The sequence below is a fragment of the Selaginella moellendorffii genome, unplaced genomic scaffold (assembly GCF_000143415.4).
Source record: "Selaginella moellendorffii unplaced genomic scaffold, v1.0 SELMOscaffold_13, whole genome shotgun sequence".
In the NCBI taxonomy this organism is placed as follows: Eukaryota; Viridiplantae; Streptophyta; class Lycopodiopsida; order Selaginellales; family Selaginellaceae; genus Selaginella; species Selaginella moellendorffii.
Genome location: NW_003314274.1, coordinates 1,758,260 through 1,776,119, shown reverse-complemented (window position 1 = coordinate 1,776,119; position 17,860 = coordinate 1,758,260). Strand labels below are relative to the sequence as shown.

The window sequence follows — 17,860 nt, the reverse complement described above, 5'->3', positions numbered from 1 at the left end:
CGAGAGCTTAGAAATGTGAGTGTGAGGTCCAAATATTTTTCAAAGTGTTACAAGGTGCAAAGTCTCAAATATTCATAAGTGTCAAAGCCAAAATGATCACAATATTAGAAGTGAAGATAATAAATGTTTTTTCCTAAGTGTTGTTCTTTATATATCGGTGATGAAGTCTTCCAAAAGCTGGCTTCCATATATACTTAGCTTGCCTCTACTATAGAGACAATTGCCATGAGTAGCAACTAGTGAGTAAATTGGAAGCTTTGATATATCAATAACAACAACTAAAGCAGATAGAATGAATTCGTGGAGGCTATACTCCTGGAAGTTGCCCCCTCACTCAGCTCTTCCATGTCCACAAATGCATTCAATATGTTGGCAAGATCAAGGATTTAAAAGAGTCAATAGTTATTGTGCCTCCAAGTTAAATACACTACATAGGACAAAGGTCATCTTGCAAAGCATCTAGTTGTTTGCATAATTCCCACAAGTACTTCATCCTTTATAGAGCTCACTTTGTTATTGTTACAGAAGTTTATATTTTATTGGTGGAAATGGAATATGACACGAGAAAAATATTTAAGTGATAAATCTATCCTAACTGCAATATAGTGCATGTGGTGATGCTCCGTGGTTCGAATGCAGAATCAGTGCTACTTACAACGATTTGGTGGCGTGCCAGTTGATGGCTCCCTCAATTAAGTTTCACCACCTGCATGTGTGTGGAGAAATGGTGTTGTGACTCGAAATATTTAGTCACAGTGAGCAGCTACTCAGTGTGGCCGGATCTCATCATGGGTGTCGTATGATGCCAATTTTAAATCAACTGGATATCTTGTTGGAGTTGTGGTGGCTCCTCAGCTTGGGCTCTACCAAGAAGGAAGGGTGACGACGAGCAAGGGCAGGGAATTGGAGCTCACGCCCATTGCACAAGTGCTGGAGGAACTGCAGACATCAGACTACAAGAGTGAGTTCGTAATTATTGCTCTTTTGGTAATTTGCAAGCACTTGTATTTTAGATGAGACGGATATGATTATGGCTCTCAAAAGCCACCAGCAGATGCTGCTGGAGTTTGCTCCCGTCTCCTGGAAGCTGCCGGAGGAAGAGTGGATGGATACTCATCCCCTGGAAGGTTTGTGCAATGCGTCTTCGTTTTACCTGTTCTTGAATGTTTTTCTGAATATGGTACAGAGTTTGCCGAGGCTGGAAAGTCTATAAAGACTAGACTGTTGAGAGCTGGGAAAGCTCCCAGAGGGAAGTTGCTGTCGAGCCAAGAGTTGAAGTCGAGAGACAAGACTTGAAGGCGACAGAAGAGTTGGAGGCGAGAAAAGTATTGGCAGACAGTTTATGGATGAGAAATTGTTGTGGAGTGAGATAATTAGTTTTCTGGTGTGCGCTTTAGAAATAAGAACACCATTGATGTCTTGAGAAAGATTAAAGCTAAGTATTTATTTTGTTTACCTCTTGAAGCTTTCTGAATCTTGGCTGCTCAACTGCCCGGCACAAAAATCATACCAGGTCCGGTAGCCTCGAAATTGATCACTGCACCTGTTTGATCACCACTTATGAGTTCGTAATGAAACCAGAAGAGGCCTGGAAAGCTCCCAGCACTATCCTGACAGCTTAAGCAACAAGATCCGAATTGGACTTACAGGAGTTTAGCCGGAATCAACAATGTAGCGTAGAACTAGCATTGACGCTGTGACCACGAGATAGATCTAGTTTGTGAAACAAACGTGTTGCGAAACAAGCAAAGTATTACCAACGCACGAGGCACAGTCCCCAGCACTGGGCGATCCCAAGGGAGAGTCGAAATGCCCACACTGGCTTTACCGTCTGTAGCATTGTGTGCAGAAACTCTAGAAGAACATTAAAAAAAAAACCATAAGAATCTCCAAAGAACGCCAGAGAGAAGAGAAGAAAGTTCTTACCTCACAGCAACATTCGTATGATTTCTGTACGCGGGCGCATGGTGCCGCTAACAAAAGTTAAGTGGAAATTTTAACTAAAAAAAAGAAAGAAACTGAAAGCATGGAGGCCACGTCATGCTGGATGGCATTGCAGCGCACTGGGGGCTGGACCCGCCGTGCCGCTGACTTGGCCCTGCTCAAGGAACCCGGTCATGTCCCTGGATCAGATCACCTCGTTGCTCTCCTTGCAGCCAAATCACGCACAGCTGGGCGACGGCCTCTTCTTGTCATCACTGGCAAGCGCCATCGCAGCGAGACGGACACATTCCACAAAACGAAAGTGGGCAAAGCGTTTGCCCGAATGGTAGCCAGGGAGCAGGAACTCGATCATCGCCATCGGATGGATGTGGCTAGAAGTAACGCCATGAAGGAGGACTTGTACCAGAACAAGAAGGAACATGACTATAGGCTGGTGTTTAAAACCGCCGAAGGTCACGTACGCACCTCTTCTGCAAGAAAAGGTGGGGAGCATGATCGGCTCGGTGCATCTCGGCTCTCGCAGATTGTCTCAGCCGCCGGGGATTGAAAGCCGCATGGGGATGGCGACTCTCATCAGGCCGAATGGAACCTGTTGGACAGTGCTCGGGTGTGTTGTGCCATCGTCCAACAACAGCAGAGGCGGCCAAGCCGACAATGCCACCATGATCAGCGTCTTTAGTTCCAGGCAATTTATATAATCTAAGCTTTGCCACCTTCATGGCTGTGAAGCGATGGCTTTGCAGCTGGAAATATTTGGTCACAGTGGGCGTCGTAGTTGGCCAGGGGGTGATGATGCCGTGTTCAGCTGTCACTGAGCTGGGAGCTCCTGTTTTTCTTGATTTCTTGTTGGAGTTGTGGTGGCTCCTCAGCTTGGGCAATACCAAGAAGCGGTTACAACGAGCAAGGGCAGGGAATTGGAGCTCGTGCCCATTGCTGAGATGCTGGAGGAAATGGGGAAATCGAACTACAAGAGTTTGTAGTCAGTCACTTCTCTCTGTAGATCCTTCATAATTTGAAAGCGCTCTTGTTGTTTAGGTGAGACAGATATGATGATGGCTCTCGAAAGTTGCGAGCAGATGCTGGTGGACTTTGCTCCCGTCACCTGGAAGACACCAGAAGAGGAATGGATGGATAATCATCCTCTAGAAGGTTTGTGCAATGTTGCGTGTTCTTGAAAGCTTTTGTGATTTTTCTCTTTGGTAGGCGAGAAAAGTATTGGAGGCCAGAAAAGAAATGGCAACACTAAATTAAGCTAAACATGCTTGTGCATTTTCATCAAACCAAGTTTGCATTCCTATCGTTACACCAATTTAATCTTAAGAAATTTGCCAAAAGTTGAGGACTTTCCTGAATATCAAAACCTCGTGCATAATGCTACCCAGGTGAAAAATAACTGGGGACTTGCTAAATCGTTAATAAATATATATTAAGACCATAAAGGTTCATATGAACTATTAGTTGAAGTTCCTGTCTTATGTCTTACATATAACTCTTATTATTTTTGCAAATTTTTTGAGGATTTCTACAGAAAGGTAGATGATAATAAAGTAAAGGTTCTTATTCTGAGATCAACCTTATCTATGTACACTTGATGCCTCCATACCCTCCAGCTTTCATGGACGAGAGCCTCGAGGAGAGAACCATATTGCTCAAAGCACTCAAAGTAATCCAGTGCTGATCAAAGAGCTTAATCTTTTTTGTCTTATTGGCATGTTTATGAGAAGTATGTAGCCTCAATGATCCTTGCCTACTTTTTTGGGCCATGTAACTTCATGGATGAGGAATGAGGAGTGGATTGCTGGCTCACATATGTGGATAGGATATTTGGAGAGTGACAATGCTGGTTGCAGCGACAAGGTTGGTGAGAAGGCATAAGCCTTGGATCTTTGGGGCACGGCCACCAGAACATAGTGTTAGTCTATATAAGGATCTATTTTATATCTGGACATGTTTTCCTTATATATGTATATATATATATATAAGTCCACATCAATTAAGGATTGTGCATTAGGGATTCAATCAAGATAACATGGTATCATAGCAGTGATCCAATCAACCTGTTACAGAGCAGCATAAGAGTCTTTGGAGTCTTTAGATAAAGAGTTTATACCCAAAGCCATGATTATGATTTTTAGAAGTACATAGGTTTATACTATTTTCAATCATTCTGTTTGTCCAAATGACTACATTAGTTGTGGGAATTTTCTGAATTCTTTCACATCTCTAATTTGAATATCTTGGAACATGTAGCTTTTGTGTAGGGCTAAATTATCCTCAATTTTGATGATTAAGAACATATATACCACATTTCGAGTATTGTTTGGTATTGAAGAGCATTATTGTTCTGTTAACAAGGATTGTCAAAAAGGATTATCAGAATGGATTATTGAAATAGATTATTAAAAAGAATTGTTGCCAAAGATTGTTAGACTGTCAATTTGTCAAAATTTTTGTTGATCAATATCGTTAAAGTAATTGTTAGATTGTTGATTTTGTTGATCGCTTTTGTCAGCTACTAACGTATGGTTTTTTTTTTATGTAAAGGATTGTTAACATTTTGATTTTGTTAAGCTTCCTTGTTGGAATATCAATTTTGTTGAGCTTCCTTGTCAGAATGTCAATTTTGTTGAGCTCTTTAGTTAGCTACTCTTATATGGTTTGATATAAAGGATTATCGATATATTAATTTTGTTGAGCTTCATTGTTGGAATGTTGATTTTATTAAGCTCTTTTGTTAAAACATAGGTTTTGTTGAGCTCTCTTGATTTTTTTAAGCTCATTTATTAATTATTTTATTTATATTGATAGACTGTTGTTATTGTTGGAGTGGGTTTTATTGTATCTTTGTTTGTGTGGTCAATGCTTAATACTGATTATGTGGTAAACAATCAACATGGCCAACAGACTTAGTGACTTATGATGGTCGCTTTTGTACAAAGCATTTCTAAATATGGGAAAGCTCAAGAAAGATATTTATGTTTGTTCTACTTTATTGTTGACTCTTCAGAATAATATCTATATTAATGTTTTATCCCATCCTTCTGCTACTATTATTTAGTCATATCTTCATGATCTTTTAGTTAGAAGATTGATACAGAGATTCTTTATTTGAAAGAGCAATTTAAATCCCTCAAATATATTTTTGACATTGATCTTGAGTGACATATTAAACATTTTAAGGATCTTTTAAAGCAAATAGGCATGATTTTTACCCTAAAAGATCACTTCAGTTTTTGAATATTCTTCCTTTAGAGTATTTTAATGTGGTTACTATCATGGTTATGATAAATGATTAGTGTACTTTTAAGATTGCTCTTACTCCCATTTATGACCATTTTCTTTAGTATCTTCCTTCAACATTTCTACTCTAGCACTTTACTCTCAATCACTTTCTACTAGTGCTTATATTTCAAATAAGCAACTCTCTTTTACACAAGATTCATTTTATTCCTATGGTCATTCTAACAGTGGTTGCTGGTCAATCTCGTCATATAGCATACTTTTGTTATTAATCTTTTGGGTTTTGTCATTATTCTAGACATGCTTCCCAAATTTGTTGTTAGTGTCCAGATTATATTCATTCAGTTTTTCATATTATCCTTATCTATGACAACTTCCTCAAGTTATATGACTACTAGTCTTAATGGAAAACAATAACAGACATATGCTACTCTCAATGATTCATCCTCTTATTATTGAGGATTTTAAACACAATTATGCTTATGTTATTAGCACTTTGTCAATTATTAATTCTTCTTTTACTCTTATCATTGCCTCTGATGCCACATAGCAGAAGGTGACTCATTTTGTCAAAAGCATTTTTCATGTTCCATCACTTTACACTAATCTTTTGTTTATTACTCATATTGTAATATGGGTAATTTACCAACTTTTGATTCTTGTGGATGCTCTTTTACTTTACATGGTCATCTTTTGTCATATACTCCATGACAAAATCACCTTTATATCCTTGATATTTCACAAGTTAGTCTGCAATCACTACTTCTAGTATTTATAATTTATAGCATTTTAGGCTTGGTCATCCTTCATTTAAAAGATATAGAGTATACTTTTGAAGTGGTTGAAGATACAGATTCAAATCTTTATTTTAAAAGGCCTCCTTTGTGCTTATTGCTCTTTATGTTAATGATACTTTAGCATAAATAAGAGAAATGTCCAGCAAGTGAAGATTGATGAACACCCCATGAAAGATTCCATTTAGTTTCTCCACCCTAACTTAGAAGGGTAATTCTTCCATCATTAGTACCTTGCAATCAAGTCATGGTAGTTTACATCATTTCATCAGCTCTTCTATGATAGACTAGAATATAAGCAATCTTCAATCTCAAGGTGCTTCTATGGAATCACCAGTGTGCAACACTCCTTATTAGGGCTGATGCTGGAGTCTATTATAACAAAGGTATTAACATTAAATATTGATTACAAACAAATTAGAGAGCTCAAAAATATTCTAGAATATATAAGAATATTTTTGATATATTTCTTACACCAACCAGAAACACAGTGTATTAGATATATTAAATTATTTTTAAAATATTATCCATCCATTATTCTCCATAATTTCAAATCTTTGTATTGCAGATTAATTTTTTTATCTTAATGATAAAGTTTTCTATTATATTTTGATTTTTTTCTAATAGGATCTGTCAGATATCTAAATGAAAATTTCACAAAATAATATTCTATTGCAAATCCAAGCATGAATCGTCTCAATTAATAAATTTAAAGGTAATATGGAAACTAAACACTTATAGTATTAATAAGCTATATATATGGAATGGAGAAAACGTGCATATTGGGTTTTTCTGGCACATCAATGTCTATCAGCAGCAGTGTGTTTTGGCAGAGATTCCCTGGTTTTGTCCATGGACACATAACCACCACAAGAGCTTGATCTTTCTTGTATTTTATTTCTCTAAGAAGAACATCAAGCCATGACAAAACAAGATGTGAAGATGCTCTGAAGCTTCTGCATGACCAATCATGAATTTATTTTGCAAGGATGCCAATTTCTGCCGTAAGTCAGCAACCACAGGATCCAGCCCAGCATTCCACAACAACGAGATTATAGAGAAAAGAAAGAAAAAAAAATCGAAAATGAGTTGGAAAAAGGAGATTTGTGGTTCGTACGGAGGCGTAACCCGGTTCGTACCGACCCCGCACGCCGACGTGTCGGTGGCTGGCCACCAGTTAGGCTTGAGCTGTCTTTTTTAAAAACTCCCCTCGTTCCAATGTCACTTTCTTCCTCTTTCGGCCTTCTCTCACTGGGTTTTCTTGGCTCTCCTTGAGCTCGCGGAGAGCGCGTGGGCGAGAGTTCCTCCATCTCGTCTCTCCCCGGGAGTGGCAATGTGATGGGCGATCGCGAGCGAGAGCTCCATCCACATTTCTCGCCTTCTCTGGCTCGCCCGAGCTCGCTGTGAGCACTCTGCTTGAGTCCGAGAGAGAAGCAGCGCAGCAAAGGAGGGATTCTAGCTGAGAGATGGTGGATGTGGTGTGTGATCGCGAGCTGGGGAGCCGACCCACGGCGAGAACAACGACATTGCTATCGTCAGGGTCTACTTCTTCTTCCTTTTCTTCCCCTTCTTCCCTGAGCGGGCGAGCGATGGAGAATCGGCCCCCGACTGTGATCTCCGTCCTGGCATCGCTGCTCGAGAGAGTGGTGGCGCGCAACCACAGGCATTTGGGCGGGGGGGCGACCAAGCTCACGGTTTTCCATGGATTGAGGGCGCCCTCCATCAGCATCGAGAAGTACCTGGAGAGGATTTTCAAGTACGCCAACTGTAGCCCTGCGTGCTTCGTCGTCGCCTATGCGTACATGGATCGATTCATCCACCAGCAGCCGGATGTTCCAATCACCTCGCTCAACGTCCATCGCCTCCTCATCACCAGCGTCATGGTGGCCGCAAAGTTCCTTGATGATGCGTAAGCTCTCTTTCCTCCTCTCTAGTAGGTGATTTTTGGGTTTCTTGAGCTTTTCTGGAACTTTTGGTTCTTCGATCAATGCTTTTGCGATTCTTGGCTGAAAAGTTTGTGGCTCTTGCTTCAGGTACTATAACAATGCGTACTACGCCAAAGTCGGGGGAGTGAGCACGCTGGAGATGAATCGCCTGGAGCTACAGTTCCTCTTTCGTCTCGACTTTCGCCTCCAAGTAACAGTGACAATGTTCGAGAGCTACTGCTCGCATCTGGAGCGAGAAGTAGTCTGCTGCTCGGCGCTCGTCCTGGCCACTTGCTGCGGCGTCCATCGCCTCCTCGACAGTGACGACAGCTCCACGGATCTTCGCCAGCAAGGTAGCGATGCCGAGAACAAACCGGAGCAGCAGCAGCAGCAGCAGCCGCAGCCGCAGCAGCAAATCCTCCTGCCAAATCGATGCAGCTGCTACGCTGGATTTTGACAAACACAACACACTAGTGCTGTTAGTTCCTCTGGCATTGACTTTAGGAAGAGCTAAGAGATGGAGCTAACTAGGAAGAAACAAAAAAACCTTGTACCATTACCAGTACTCTGCAAGAGTCAGCACCACTACCTTTCTTTTTATTTTCCTCTCCCATAGGTGTAGGGGAAGGACACTGAGTAGAAGAAAGTACTTACCTCGATGTATGCATGTATGTATGTTTGTTCACTGGGAAAGCGATCTCATGAATCGACCGAGATATGACATGGTTGCCATTGCGTTGGCGAGAAACGATGGTACTTGCGGTTCGTCTCCCGGGGCTGAGCCTTGGAGTAGGATGGCCTACAAAGAACACGCTTAAGTCTTGCTGGAACTGCGTAGAAAAGCTTTAAAAGTTTACAAACCTCCAGGTCTTCAGCGTCTGGCTTGCTAGCTTGCTCCCTTGCGAACAAGTAGCGGCCGGGTCGTTGTTTATCGTCCAGAAAGATTTTCCAAAGCCTGCACACCAGCTTGATAGCTTAAGCACAGAAAAAGAAGAGAGAGGCAGCAAATCATACCCGGGGTATCTCTTAAAAATGGCGCCAGTAGGCAAAGGCTTTAGCGAGTACACAGTTGTAAAGGTTCTGCAAAGATGTTCCAAAATATCTTTCTCCATTTTCTTTTTCTGTACCTTAAAAATTCGTTGCGAACTCTACGAACGTTTAGGCCAATACCAACGTCGCCGCTGAAAAGCTGGGGGTTCCACATTATCAATGGCTTCTCTTGCTGGCATCAAACAAAGATCTGTTGGCTTGCCGAGATTGCAATGCGGGAAAACAATAAAGAAAACGTTACCATATCGTCATCGTCCAGAAGGGAGTACGCAATCTTTTGAACTTGATCCAGCATTTGATGATCGGGAGCAATCAGCATTATGATGTCATCGTCATCCGTCACAGGTTTTCGATCATTTAGACTGCAGCCAGAGTTACGAACTAGTCAGTCCATTGCCAAAAAGTCAGAAACATGGTGCTCTACCTTCCATACTTGATGGTTTCATCCTTCCACTGGAACTTCACATACGCAGCGGCCCCCATGTCAGGAAAGATAGCTTTTATTTTCTGCACACGAGCTGCGAACACGTTTGATCCAAACAAAGAGTCGTCAAAAGTCGTACCTGGTTTTGGAAACGCTTCTGCACCGACTTCACAAACAGCCTCGAGCAGTCCCAGAGCTGCTGCTGTGCGCCATCAGTGTCAAAGTTCTCCAGCTCCATGAGGGAGAGCTCCACCTATCCCCAAGAAAACCATCACTCCTACTGCAAAAAACTATCAAAAGGAAATATCTTACGAGAGCTCTTTTCCCTCCGGCTGAGAGGAATTGCGATGTGGATTCGGCAGACTGCTCAATAGCACCTTCCAAGTCAGCTGGGAACACACTAACAAAGTGAAGCGAAAAAAAAACCCGGTAAGGCCACAACAAAGAATCTAAAACCAGAGACACGAACCTATCACTGGTATCTTCCACGTCTTCATCAGGATTTTCCTGCTCTTCGGCTTCTGCTTCATGCTTATTCACAACAACAGCCTGTTCCCGTCCGCCCTCGAAGCGCTCAAACTTCGCATACACTCTGCTCGCTCGTCTCACCTTACTTTGAGAACACAAAAGAGTACTTTGCACCAGATGGGGGCCTCTACACTGGACTAGACTGCTACTTTCGTTTACCGCACCAGTGCTGAGCGCCCTCAGGACGGACGCGCAGGTAGCCATAGCTAGGTTCTCATTAAGCACACACTTTAGTTGATGGAAAATCATATATCGAACCTCGATATTTAGAGGCTTAGCCAAGACTTCCATGTCACTTGTAGACGACTCCTTCGCCGTTTATCACTTGGCCTAACAGAAATGCGGGCTCATCTCCTTTGAGAATTTGCTCCGCGGCCATTTGTTCCATAATCAAAACCATTCCTATTCCCATGTTGAAAGTGCGAAACATTTCAGCTTCCTCCACATTTCCAGCCTATCGAAAAAAGAGCGTCAAGTAAAGTATACAACTAACAAGGATGATTTCACCTCTTTAAGCCACTTGAAGATTGGTGGAACAGTCCAAGAACCAACTCTAACCTCCGCAGCTAGACCCTCTGGAAACACTCTTGGAATGTTGTCCGTAAATCCGCCGCCAGTGATATGAGCAATGCCCTTGACACCACCCTTCGCAATGATATCCAAAACCTGAGCAACAAACGAATAAGAGACATGCAACAAATGTAAGAAAATCTCTAACCTGTTCCACATATATTTTTGTTGGAGCGAGTAGAGCATGTCCTATCGTCAATGGACTGTGTCCTGCTCCAGGTAGTTCATCTGACAATGAACGACCGCTTTTAGCAAGTATTCTGCAAGAAAAGTTGAAACGAAATTAAAAACTAGAAGTTTGAAGATCAATGACACACTGTACGTACTTCCGAACGAGAGAGAATCCGTTCGAGTGCACTCCGGTAGATGGAAGCCCGACCACAGCATCTCCAGCAGCTATCCTACTTCCATCAATCACCGCATCCTTTTTGACACTGCCGACGGCAAAGCCACTCAGATCATACTCTCCCGGTGCATAGAAATCTGGCATTTCTGCTGTCTAAGAAAAACGTGTAAGAAGCTTTTCATACATGCCAATCGTACCTCTCCACCCAGTAGTGCGCAATCAGATTGACGACAACCTTCAACGATTCCCTTGATCACCTATTCAAAAACGAAAGATTATTCCAGTCCACTCAAAAAAGCACTAACAATTACCTGTTCCGCAATGTCCACATCCAAATGGCTTGTCGCAAAATAATCCAGAAAGAACATCGGCTTGGCTCCAGAAGTAACAATGTCGTTTACACTCATCGCAACCTTTAGAAAAACCAGCTATAGATCCTTCCCAAGGAAAATCTGCCTACCAGGTCGATCCCGATGGTATCGTGCTTGCTCATCTCAAATGCAAGTTTTAACTTCGTCCCGACTCCATCAGTTCCAGCTACGAGATAGGAGTCTCCTGGGAAGAAAGAAAAAAGCATCCAAAACCCAAAACTTATGGATAGATACAAGGCAAAGCATACCAAACATACGTACCAAACGGGTACAATCCTCCAAAGCCTCCAATTCCAGGCGCCATGGCGGCAATCCTCCTCACGAGCTCCGCTCCAGCATCAATATCAACGCCGGCATCCTTGTAGGTTAGCCCCGCCCCACCATTGCCACACGGACGCCTTCCACTCCGGATCGCGCCCCGCCATGGGAAGAATCGCTGCTGCTGCTGCTTGCCTGCTTGGACGATCGGCCGAGCGCAGGATGGAGCGGCCGTATTGGGACTGGCAGTCGCGCAGCAGGGATCGTGTTGAGACAGCGAGCACGCACCGCCAGCGGCAATGCTCTCCATTCCTGAAACTAAAGCCCTAGTTAAAACCCCTGCATTGGTTCTTATAGTTAAACCTAAGGTGAAAAACATAAATCCTATTGATAAGAACTATAGGTTTATATTTGCTATCCTCGAGCATTACAATCCAATTTGGATCAAGCTCTTCTCTTTGCCTTGATCTATCACTCCCTACACCACAATCCAATTTAAATCAAACTTTCTCTTTGGCTTGATCTACGATGCCTGTCCACGGATGCTAACAAAAATATTGGGAACTCCAGTGGTACCATTTTTCAAATAGTAACCCATTCCCCATTATCTTTCAACCTGTGAATGCCCCAAGCTCACATGTCCAGTAGATAATTCATGTAGAAACAAGTGATACCACTAATGCAGCTTTGGATTGTGACAATCTTCATTGGTAGCTATGTCAGCTCTTGTATCATGGTTTTTGCACTTGTTAGATCACCTTCATTGACCCAGAAATACAAGTAGCTCATCTCACAATCGTGATGCCGCCCATAAGTTACACACCATTACACACCGTGAGTCCATGGGAAGTCATCAATAAATGAGCTATTGAAAGCTCTATAAAACTTAACATAGCTGAGTATTATGGAGGAGGCGAAAAGACTTAACATTTAGAATATAGAGAGGGATTTTTTGAAATGGGCTTAACAAAGACAAATTAAATATGTGAATCAAAAGTGTTAAGATATAGTGTTTTAACTTGGGAAGAAGGTGTGGCTGAACACTAAGAACTTAAAGATACCAAGTGGGATCAACTAAAAATTGATTTAAAGGTAAGTAAATATATATATATATATAGTACTAGAAATGAATTGATCTTGAGTTTTTTAAATAAATTTGCAAAGCCCTTTGAAATTGAGGCTTAAATTGGTAAAATGGCTTACCACCTTTGACTTCCCTAAGAGATGGAGAAGATGCATCTTATATTCCACGTGAACTTAAGGATTTGTTTCACAAAGACCAAATAAGACTTTTATTCGAGGTTGTCTAACGGGAAGAGGGATGTGCACAAAGGCAAGCAACAAAGATAGGAGTTCCATGTAAAATGGAAGAGAATTCCACTATGTTAAGCAATATGGGAATTGACAGAAAACCTAGCGAACATTCAAGATTTAATAGAGGAATTTTTGCAAGGTCAAACTTTATGTACTTATGCAAAGTCTAATTAAAGTATCAAATTATAAACTTAAGGAAAGTTTGGCTAAACTCCTCACAGGCACAAGTAACAAAGCACACCAAGCCTTCATATTCTTAACATCCTTTGGTATGATAAAATTTGATTATGGGATTTTTTAAATCTTAAGCCATAAGTGCATTTTTTACTTCGGGAACTCAAAAAAAAACACCATGGGCTAACAACCTGGTATAAGTACCCTTACTCCCCCACTTTTGTCCCAAAGGGAAGGCCCAAGCCTTTCAAAAGGAGCGAGGACTAATAAGTTATATTATATTCAAGTAAAGCACCACTTCATATGAGTTGGGAGTATTGTAATTGGTTTTCTTTCCATGAGTGGGAGCTACTTTTGAGCACTTCCTTGGGGGTCATCTTTGGCACCCTTTCAGTTTATGCTCACTCCCACCCAAGGCTACTAACCTTCAATCCTAACCTCAACTTGGTTTGGAAGCACAATTCGAGAGTTCCTTTAAGACTAAGTCTTTAGCCTCACTATCCTTAGTATACTTTTGGAACCCTTTATAGCTTAGTCTTAGACTTGGTCTAAAACTCGGTCTTGGATTTGATTTGAACTTGATCTTAGACTTAGTCTCATTCAATAAACTCTTTATTGTCTCAATCATGATTTCAGGGATCCTTAGCCTATGACACCTCAAAGATTTAGTTCCTTACAACTCTAGCACTTATAAAAGAAGTTTGATACCCACATCAAACATAACTATTTAATCCTATAACTTGTTGACTATGGCCCCAAAGGCATCCCCCCACTTAATAGTATGCCTAAGTTAACTTCCCTGATTAGGAGCCAATGATAACAAGATATAGCTATCCCCATACCCCTCACCTCACCTCACCTTAGTAGAAGGTTGGGACTTGAACCTAATCTTGCTTTACTAAAGGGTTGGAACTTAAATCCAACCTTTGTAGAATATGTTTACAAAATTGACATCCCCTAATTCTTTATGCATGGTCAACTTAGCTAAACCTATGCTAATTAGCTTACCTTCAACATACCTTCAAGTCTTAATATATGATATTCCCTCCCCATGTTAAATTGGATTTAAGGTTTGACTACACTCCTAATAAGCACAAGAAGCTAAGCATGCCAAGCCTTTAGGTTCTTAATATCCTTTAGTATGACAAGATTTGATTATAGGACCTTTTAAATCCCAAACTATGGGTGTATTTCTTACTTCAAAAGGGAAATACTATGGCTTAACAGCTCGGTATGGGTACCTCTACTCCCCCACTTCCATCCCAAAGGGAAAACCCAAGCCCCTTAGAAAGAGTGAAGATCAATAAGCTACATAATACTCAAATGGGGCACTATTGTATATGAGTTAAGGGTGCCTTAGTCGATTTCCCTTACAGGAGTGAGAGTTGTTTTTAAGGATTTCTTTAAAGGGTTACTTTGGCACCACCTGAGTCTATATTCACTCCCAACCAAGGTCACTAACCTTTAGTCCCAACCTTAACTCAGTTTAAAAGCACTATTGAAGAATTCTTTCAAGACTGGGTCTTTAGCCTTATTATCCCTACTATACGTTTGGAACCCTCTGCAACCCCCCCTAGTAGATGACTTGGGGTGGTCACTTTTATATAACCGTATATATCATCTATATGTACGGATTAGGGTTATTTTGGGTGCAAACCGTACGTATACATACAGGCCTTAGGGTTGAGTTTAATTTGAAAATTTTCGTACGTACGGGTAGGGGAGGAGGTGGTGCTCATCTAGGGCTGTCTACAGTAGCAGGTTGTAGAGGGCAATAGATCTCAAGTGCAGTAGGTATGAAGTGTGATGTTGTTATGTATGTATGAACCCTGACGAAACCCACAGGCTTCTTTTGATCCCCATCCTCTACATCTTTATGCAAAAATAGCAGAATATTCTATGTATATATAAGAATTGGGGGTTTATTTAAGACTTGAAAAAATGCATATATGTAAGGGTATGGGGCAAATTATGAACAACAAAAAACGTATACTAGGCCTATTCTAAACTTCTAGAATGCAGATGATATATAATGTTTATAAAGAGTGACCACCCCGAGGGAGATGATCACTTTGGGCTTTCACCACACGACTTGTATTAATATCGAACTCAGTTTTGGACTTAATTTCGGACTCTATCTCCATGAACTTTTTATTGTTTTGGTCTTGATTTCGGGGATCTTTTAGCCTACAACACATTAGGGAGTTGGTTCCTTATAATAGGATTATATAGACATAGTTTAGCAAAGACAAGAACATTTAGCTATAGATCCAACTCATTAAATGCATGTATAGTAAAAAATTACCATATTAGATCACCAAAAAAACTTATTAATCTACAATAATATTTGAAGCAAGAAAAGCAAATAGTGAAGGATTTAGGCAAGAAGTACATTGAGTACTCACTAGATAAAACCATGGTGCAGTTTCACATATTCTAGGATTTGAGAATCAAAAATTTAATAGCTTGGAAAATAAGAAAAATAGTAAATAAAAATCTTGATAACCAACTTGAAAACTATATAGATAGCTATATGGTTTTTTTTTTTGTATAGAAACTTTTTCTAGTATGAATGAGATGACCACATTATAAAAAGAATATTGTGGTTGGTCGAACTGGTATTGTGGTGGATGTTTATGACAAAATGCAACACAAAAAACATTCTTATAAGATTCTCAAAATTCACTACAACACACTTATTAAATTAAAGTTATTAGATGGTTTGCATATACCATTCCTTAGCAAAATGGCTGTATGGGATTTCACAATTTTATTCATCACTAAAAACCAAGGTATGAGCTTTTTAAATTAAAACCATATAATTTTTATTGGTTTTTAAGTGTAGGAGGTTATTTATTAACTAAAGTCTTATATTAGAGTATCACAATGAATTTAATGAGATTTATAGTGGCAAAAGTGAGCACTAGTTTTAGGGTGTAGGATAATATAAATGATAGAGGAAGAATGAGATATTACTTTCAAGATCTATATATTTTTGGACTAATAAAAAACTTGCAAAACATAAGTGATTTCAATTTATGAGTTATAGGGAACCATATATTGATGAGGCAATTACCTCAGTTGAAAGCTATGAAACAAAACCACCATAATACCCCAGATAAAAATTGTCTCACAGTCAGAGAAACTAATAGCCACAGTAGTTGATTTTGAGGTAAATTATTATATGGTTTTAAATATTTTTTATTCATACAAAAAAGGTTTCTAAAAACAGTATTAGCAATGAGGCTGATGTTATGCAATAGCTATAACAACTTGCCTCTATAGTAAAAACTGAAGTGAATAAATATTTTTTAACTTGTTTAAATACATTTTATACTAATTATTATTACAACAGAATGAAAAACAAGGCAGCACCAGAAAAACCTAAACACTCTAAAAAAGTAAGATAAGTATCTTAATTTTCATTTGAGCTAAAGTAATATGATTTGATTCTTATGAAGTAAAGAAGGTATTATGAAACTATTTATTGAAAATGAGTCTACCAAGTTTTGTCACATAGTGTTTACCCCTATAATAATTTATTATAGGATAACCATAGAGTGGAACATAACCCTTAAACACATATGCCAAGGGCAATAAAGTAAAACCCAAATTTAAAGTCTTTAGTGTAAGCAACTAAATGGAATAATTTGAGAGATAATTCACAAAGGTTAAGTTTATGAACAAGAGTGCACCCTTTTTTTTAAAGTTGGTTAAGGGTCTTTGGATATTTGGGGTTAATGGTCTTTGGATTTGAATAGTACTAGGCTAGATAACCTTTTGAAAAGTCCAAATTTAGGAACTTACACATAGGATATTGATTTAAAGGATGGAATTAAACTCCTATTCATATGTATGTGATTTTCACTTTATACCCTATGATAATTTACTATAAGATAACCATGAAACTGAATATAACCCTTAAATATATATGTCAAAGACAACAAAGAAAAATTAGAGTTTTAGAACCTTAAACACTGAACAAAGGGACAAAACCAAACTTCTAAATATATAGCCAAGGAGTGAGGAATATGAGCATGGTACAACTCACAAATGTATAGTTAAAAAGTAAAAGAATAAGAGCACGAAATGATATTTGAATAGTCCTAGGACTCTAACGCCAAGACTAGCATATAACATAAAAATTTAGTGTTATTTTAGCATATTAGCAGCTTAACACAAAAATATAGATACTCCACTAGGTAATATGGATAGCTTGGATTTAAACCTAAACTAGATGTAAAACAAAGATAGACATACTTAATAAAGAAATAAATAATGCTATAGATTAGTTAGTTATGCCTGACCTACCCATTATTCTTAATTTCAAAAACCTACTAAATATAGAATGACACTAGATTGTGAAACTAGACATAGGAATTACACTATCATGTTTAAAATAATCCTTACATTCCATATATATATCATTAGTAGATCTAAACGTTTTTCAATAACCAATAGGACTAAATAAGATATGGTGAGGGTGTTTAGCAAATATAATAAGTTATTATGTAATGATATTGAGAGATTAATGCCTAATTTTGTTAAGCTAATGTAAACTAGAGCAAAAGAGAATTAACAAACTATACTAACTAAATAGATATTTAGGAATTCCTTTTTTTTTGGCCAAATACAAATACTAAGCCTAGTTTACTAACATTTGATCAAAAGGGCTACAAAGGAAATTAGCAATAAAAATCTTCTACTATCGTGGTAATAAAAGAAGAATATTTAAAAGGACTCATCAATATTTAACTTTTGATACCTACAGTTATATTCACGATACTACCAATTGCCTAATAAAAGGAAAACCAAAGTGAAAGAAATTTTAAAGTATGTTGTTAAACATCTTTTCAAGGTTGGCATTTGGTAGTATCTTCAATAGTATTGGCGATAAATATATAAAATGAGAGTTTATGATC

General features: G+C 39.3%; 3 protein-coding genes across 4 annotated transcripts; 1 reads left to right on the top strand and 2 right to left on the bottom strand.

The window, feature by feature from the left end:
• Positions 1-7,017: 7,017 nt before the first annotated feature.
• On the top strand, positions 7,018-8,503 carry LOC112346262 (cyclin-U4-1-like). The gene is made up of 2 exons (XM_024674826.1): positions 7,018-7,887; positions 8,012-8,503. The coding sequence occupies exons 1-2, from the start codon at positions 7,445-7,447 to the stop codon at positions 8,358-8,360; spliced, it is 792 nt and encodes a 263-aa protein (XP_024530594.1). The 5' UTR covers positions 7,018-7,444; the 3' UTR covers positions 8,361-8,503.
• On the bottom strand, positions 7,949-10,202 carry LOC9645548. 2 transcript variants are annotated; one of them, XM_002969747.2, is made up of 10 exons: positions 9,847-10,202; positions 9,690-9,777; positions 9,517-9,630; positions 9,378-9,460; positions 9,195-9,315; positions 9,031-9,125; positions 8,918-8,983; positions 8,765-8,858; positions 8,558-8,702; positions 7,949-8,349 (listed from the first exon to the last, which is right to left on the bottom strand). In XM_002969747.2, the coding sequence occupies exons 1-9, from the start codon at positions 10,194-10,196 to the stop codon at positions 8,586-8,588; spliced, it is 1,128 nt and encodes a 375-aa protein (XP_002969793.2). In that variant the 5' UTR covers positions 10,197-10,202; the 3' UTR covers positions 7,949-8,349; positions 8,558-8,585. The 2 variants fall into 2 exon arrangements, with proteins under 2 accessions (XP_002969793.2, XP_024530593.1); XM_024674825.1 differs by lacking the exon at positions 7,949-8,349 and having other exon boundaries at positions 8,411-8,702.
• Positions 10,135-11,780, bottom strand: LOC9645547 (phosphoribosylformylglycinamidine cyclo-ligase, chloroplastic). Its single transcript, XM_002969746.2, has 8 exons — positions 11,454-11,780; positions 11,282-11,376; positions 11,133-11,234; positions 11,019-11,078; positions 10,802-10,974; positions 10,624-10,735; positions 10,413-10,571; positions 10,135-10,359 (listed from the first exon to the last, which is right to left on the bottom strand). The coding sequence occupies exons 1-8, from the start codon at positions 11,758-11,760 to the stop codon at positions 10,198-10,200; spliced, it is 1,170 nt and encodes a 389-aa protein (XP_002969792.1). The 5' UTR covers positions 11,761-11,780; the 3' UTR covers positions 10,135-10,197.
• Between the last annotated feature and the right edge of the window lie 6,080 nt (positions 11,781-17,860).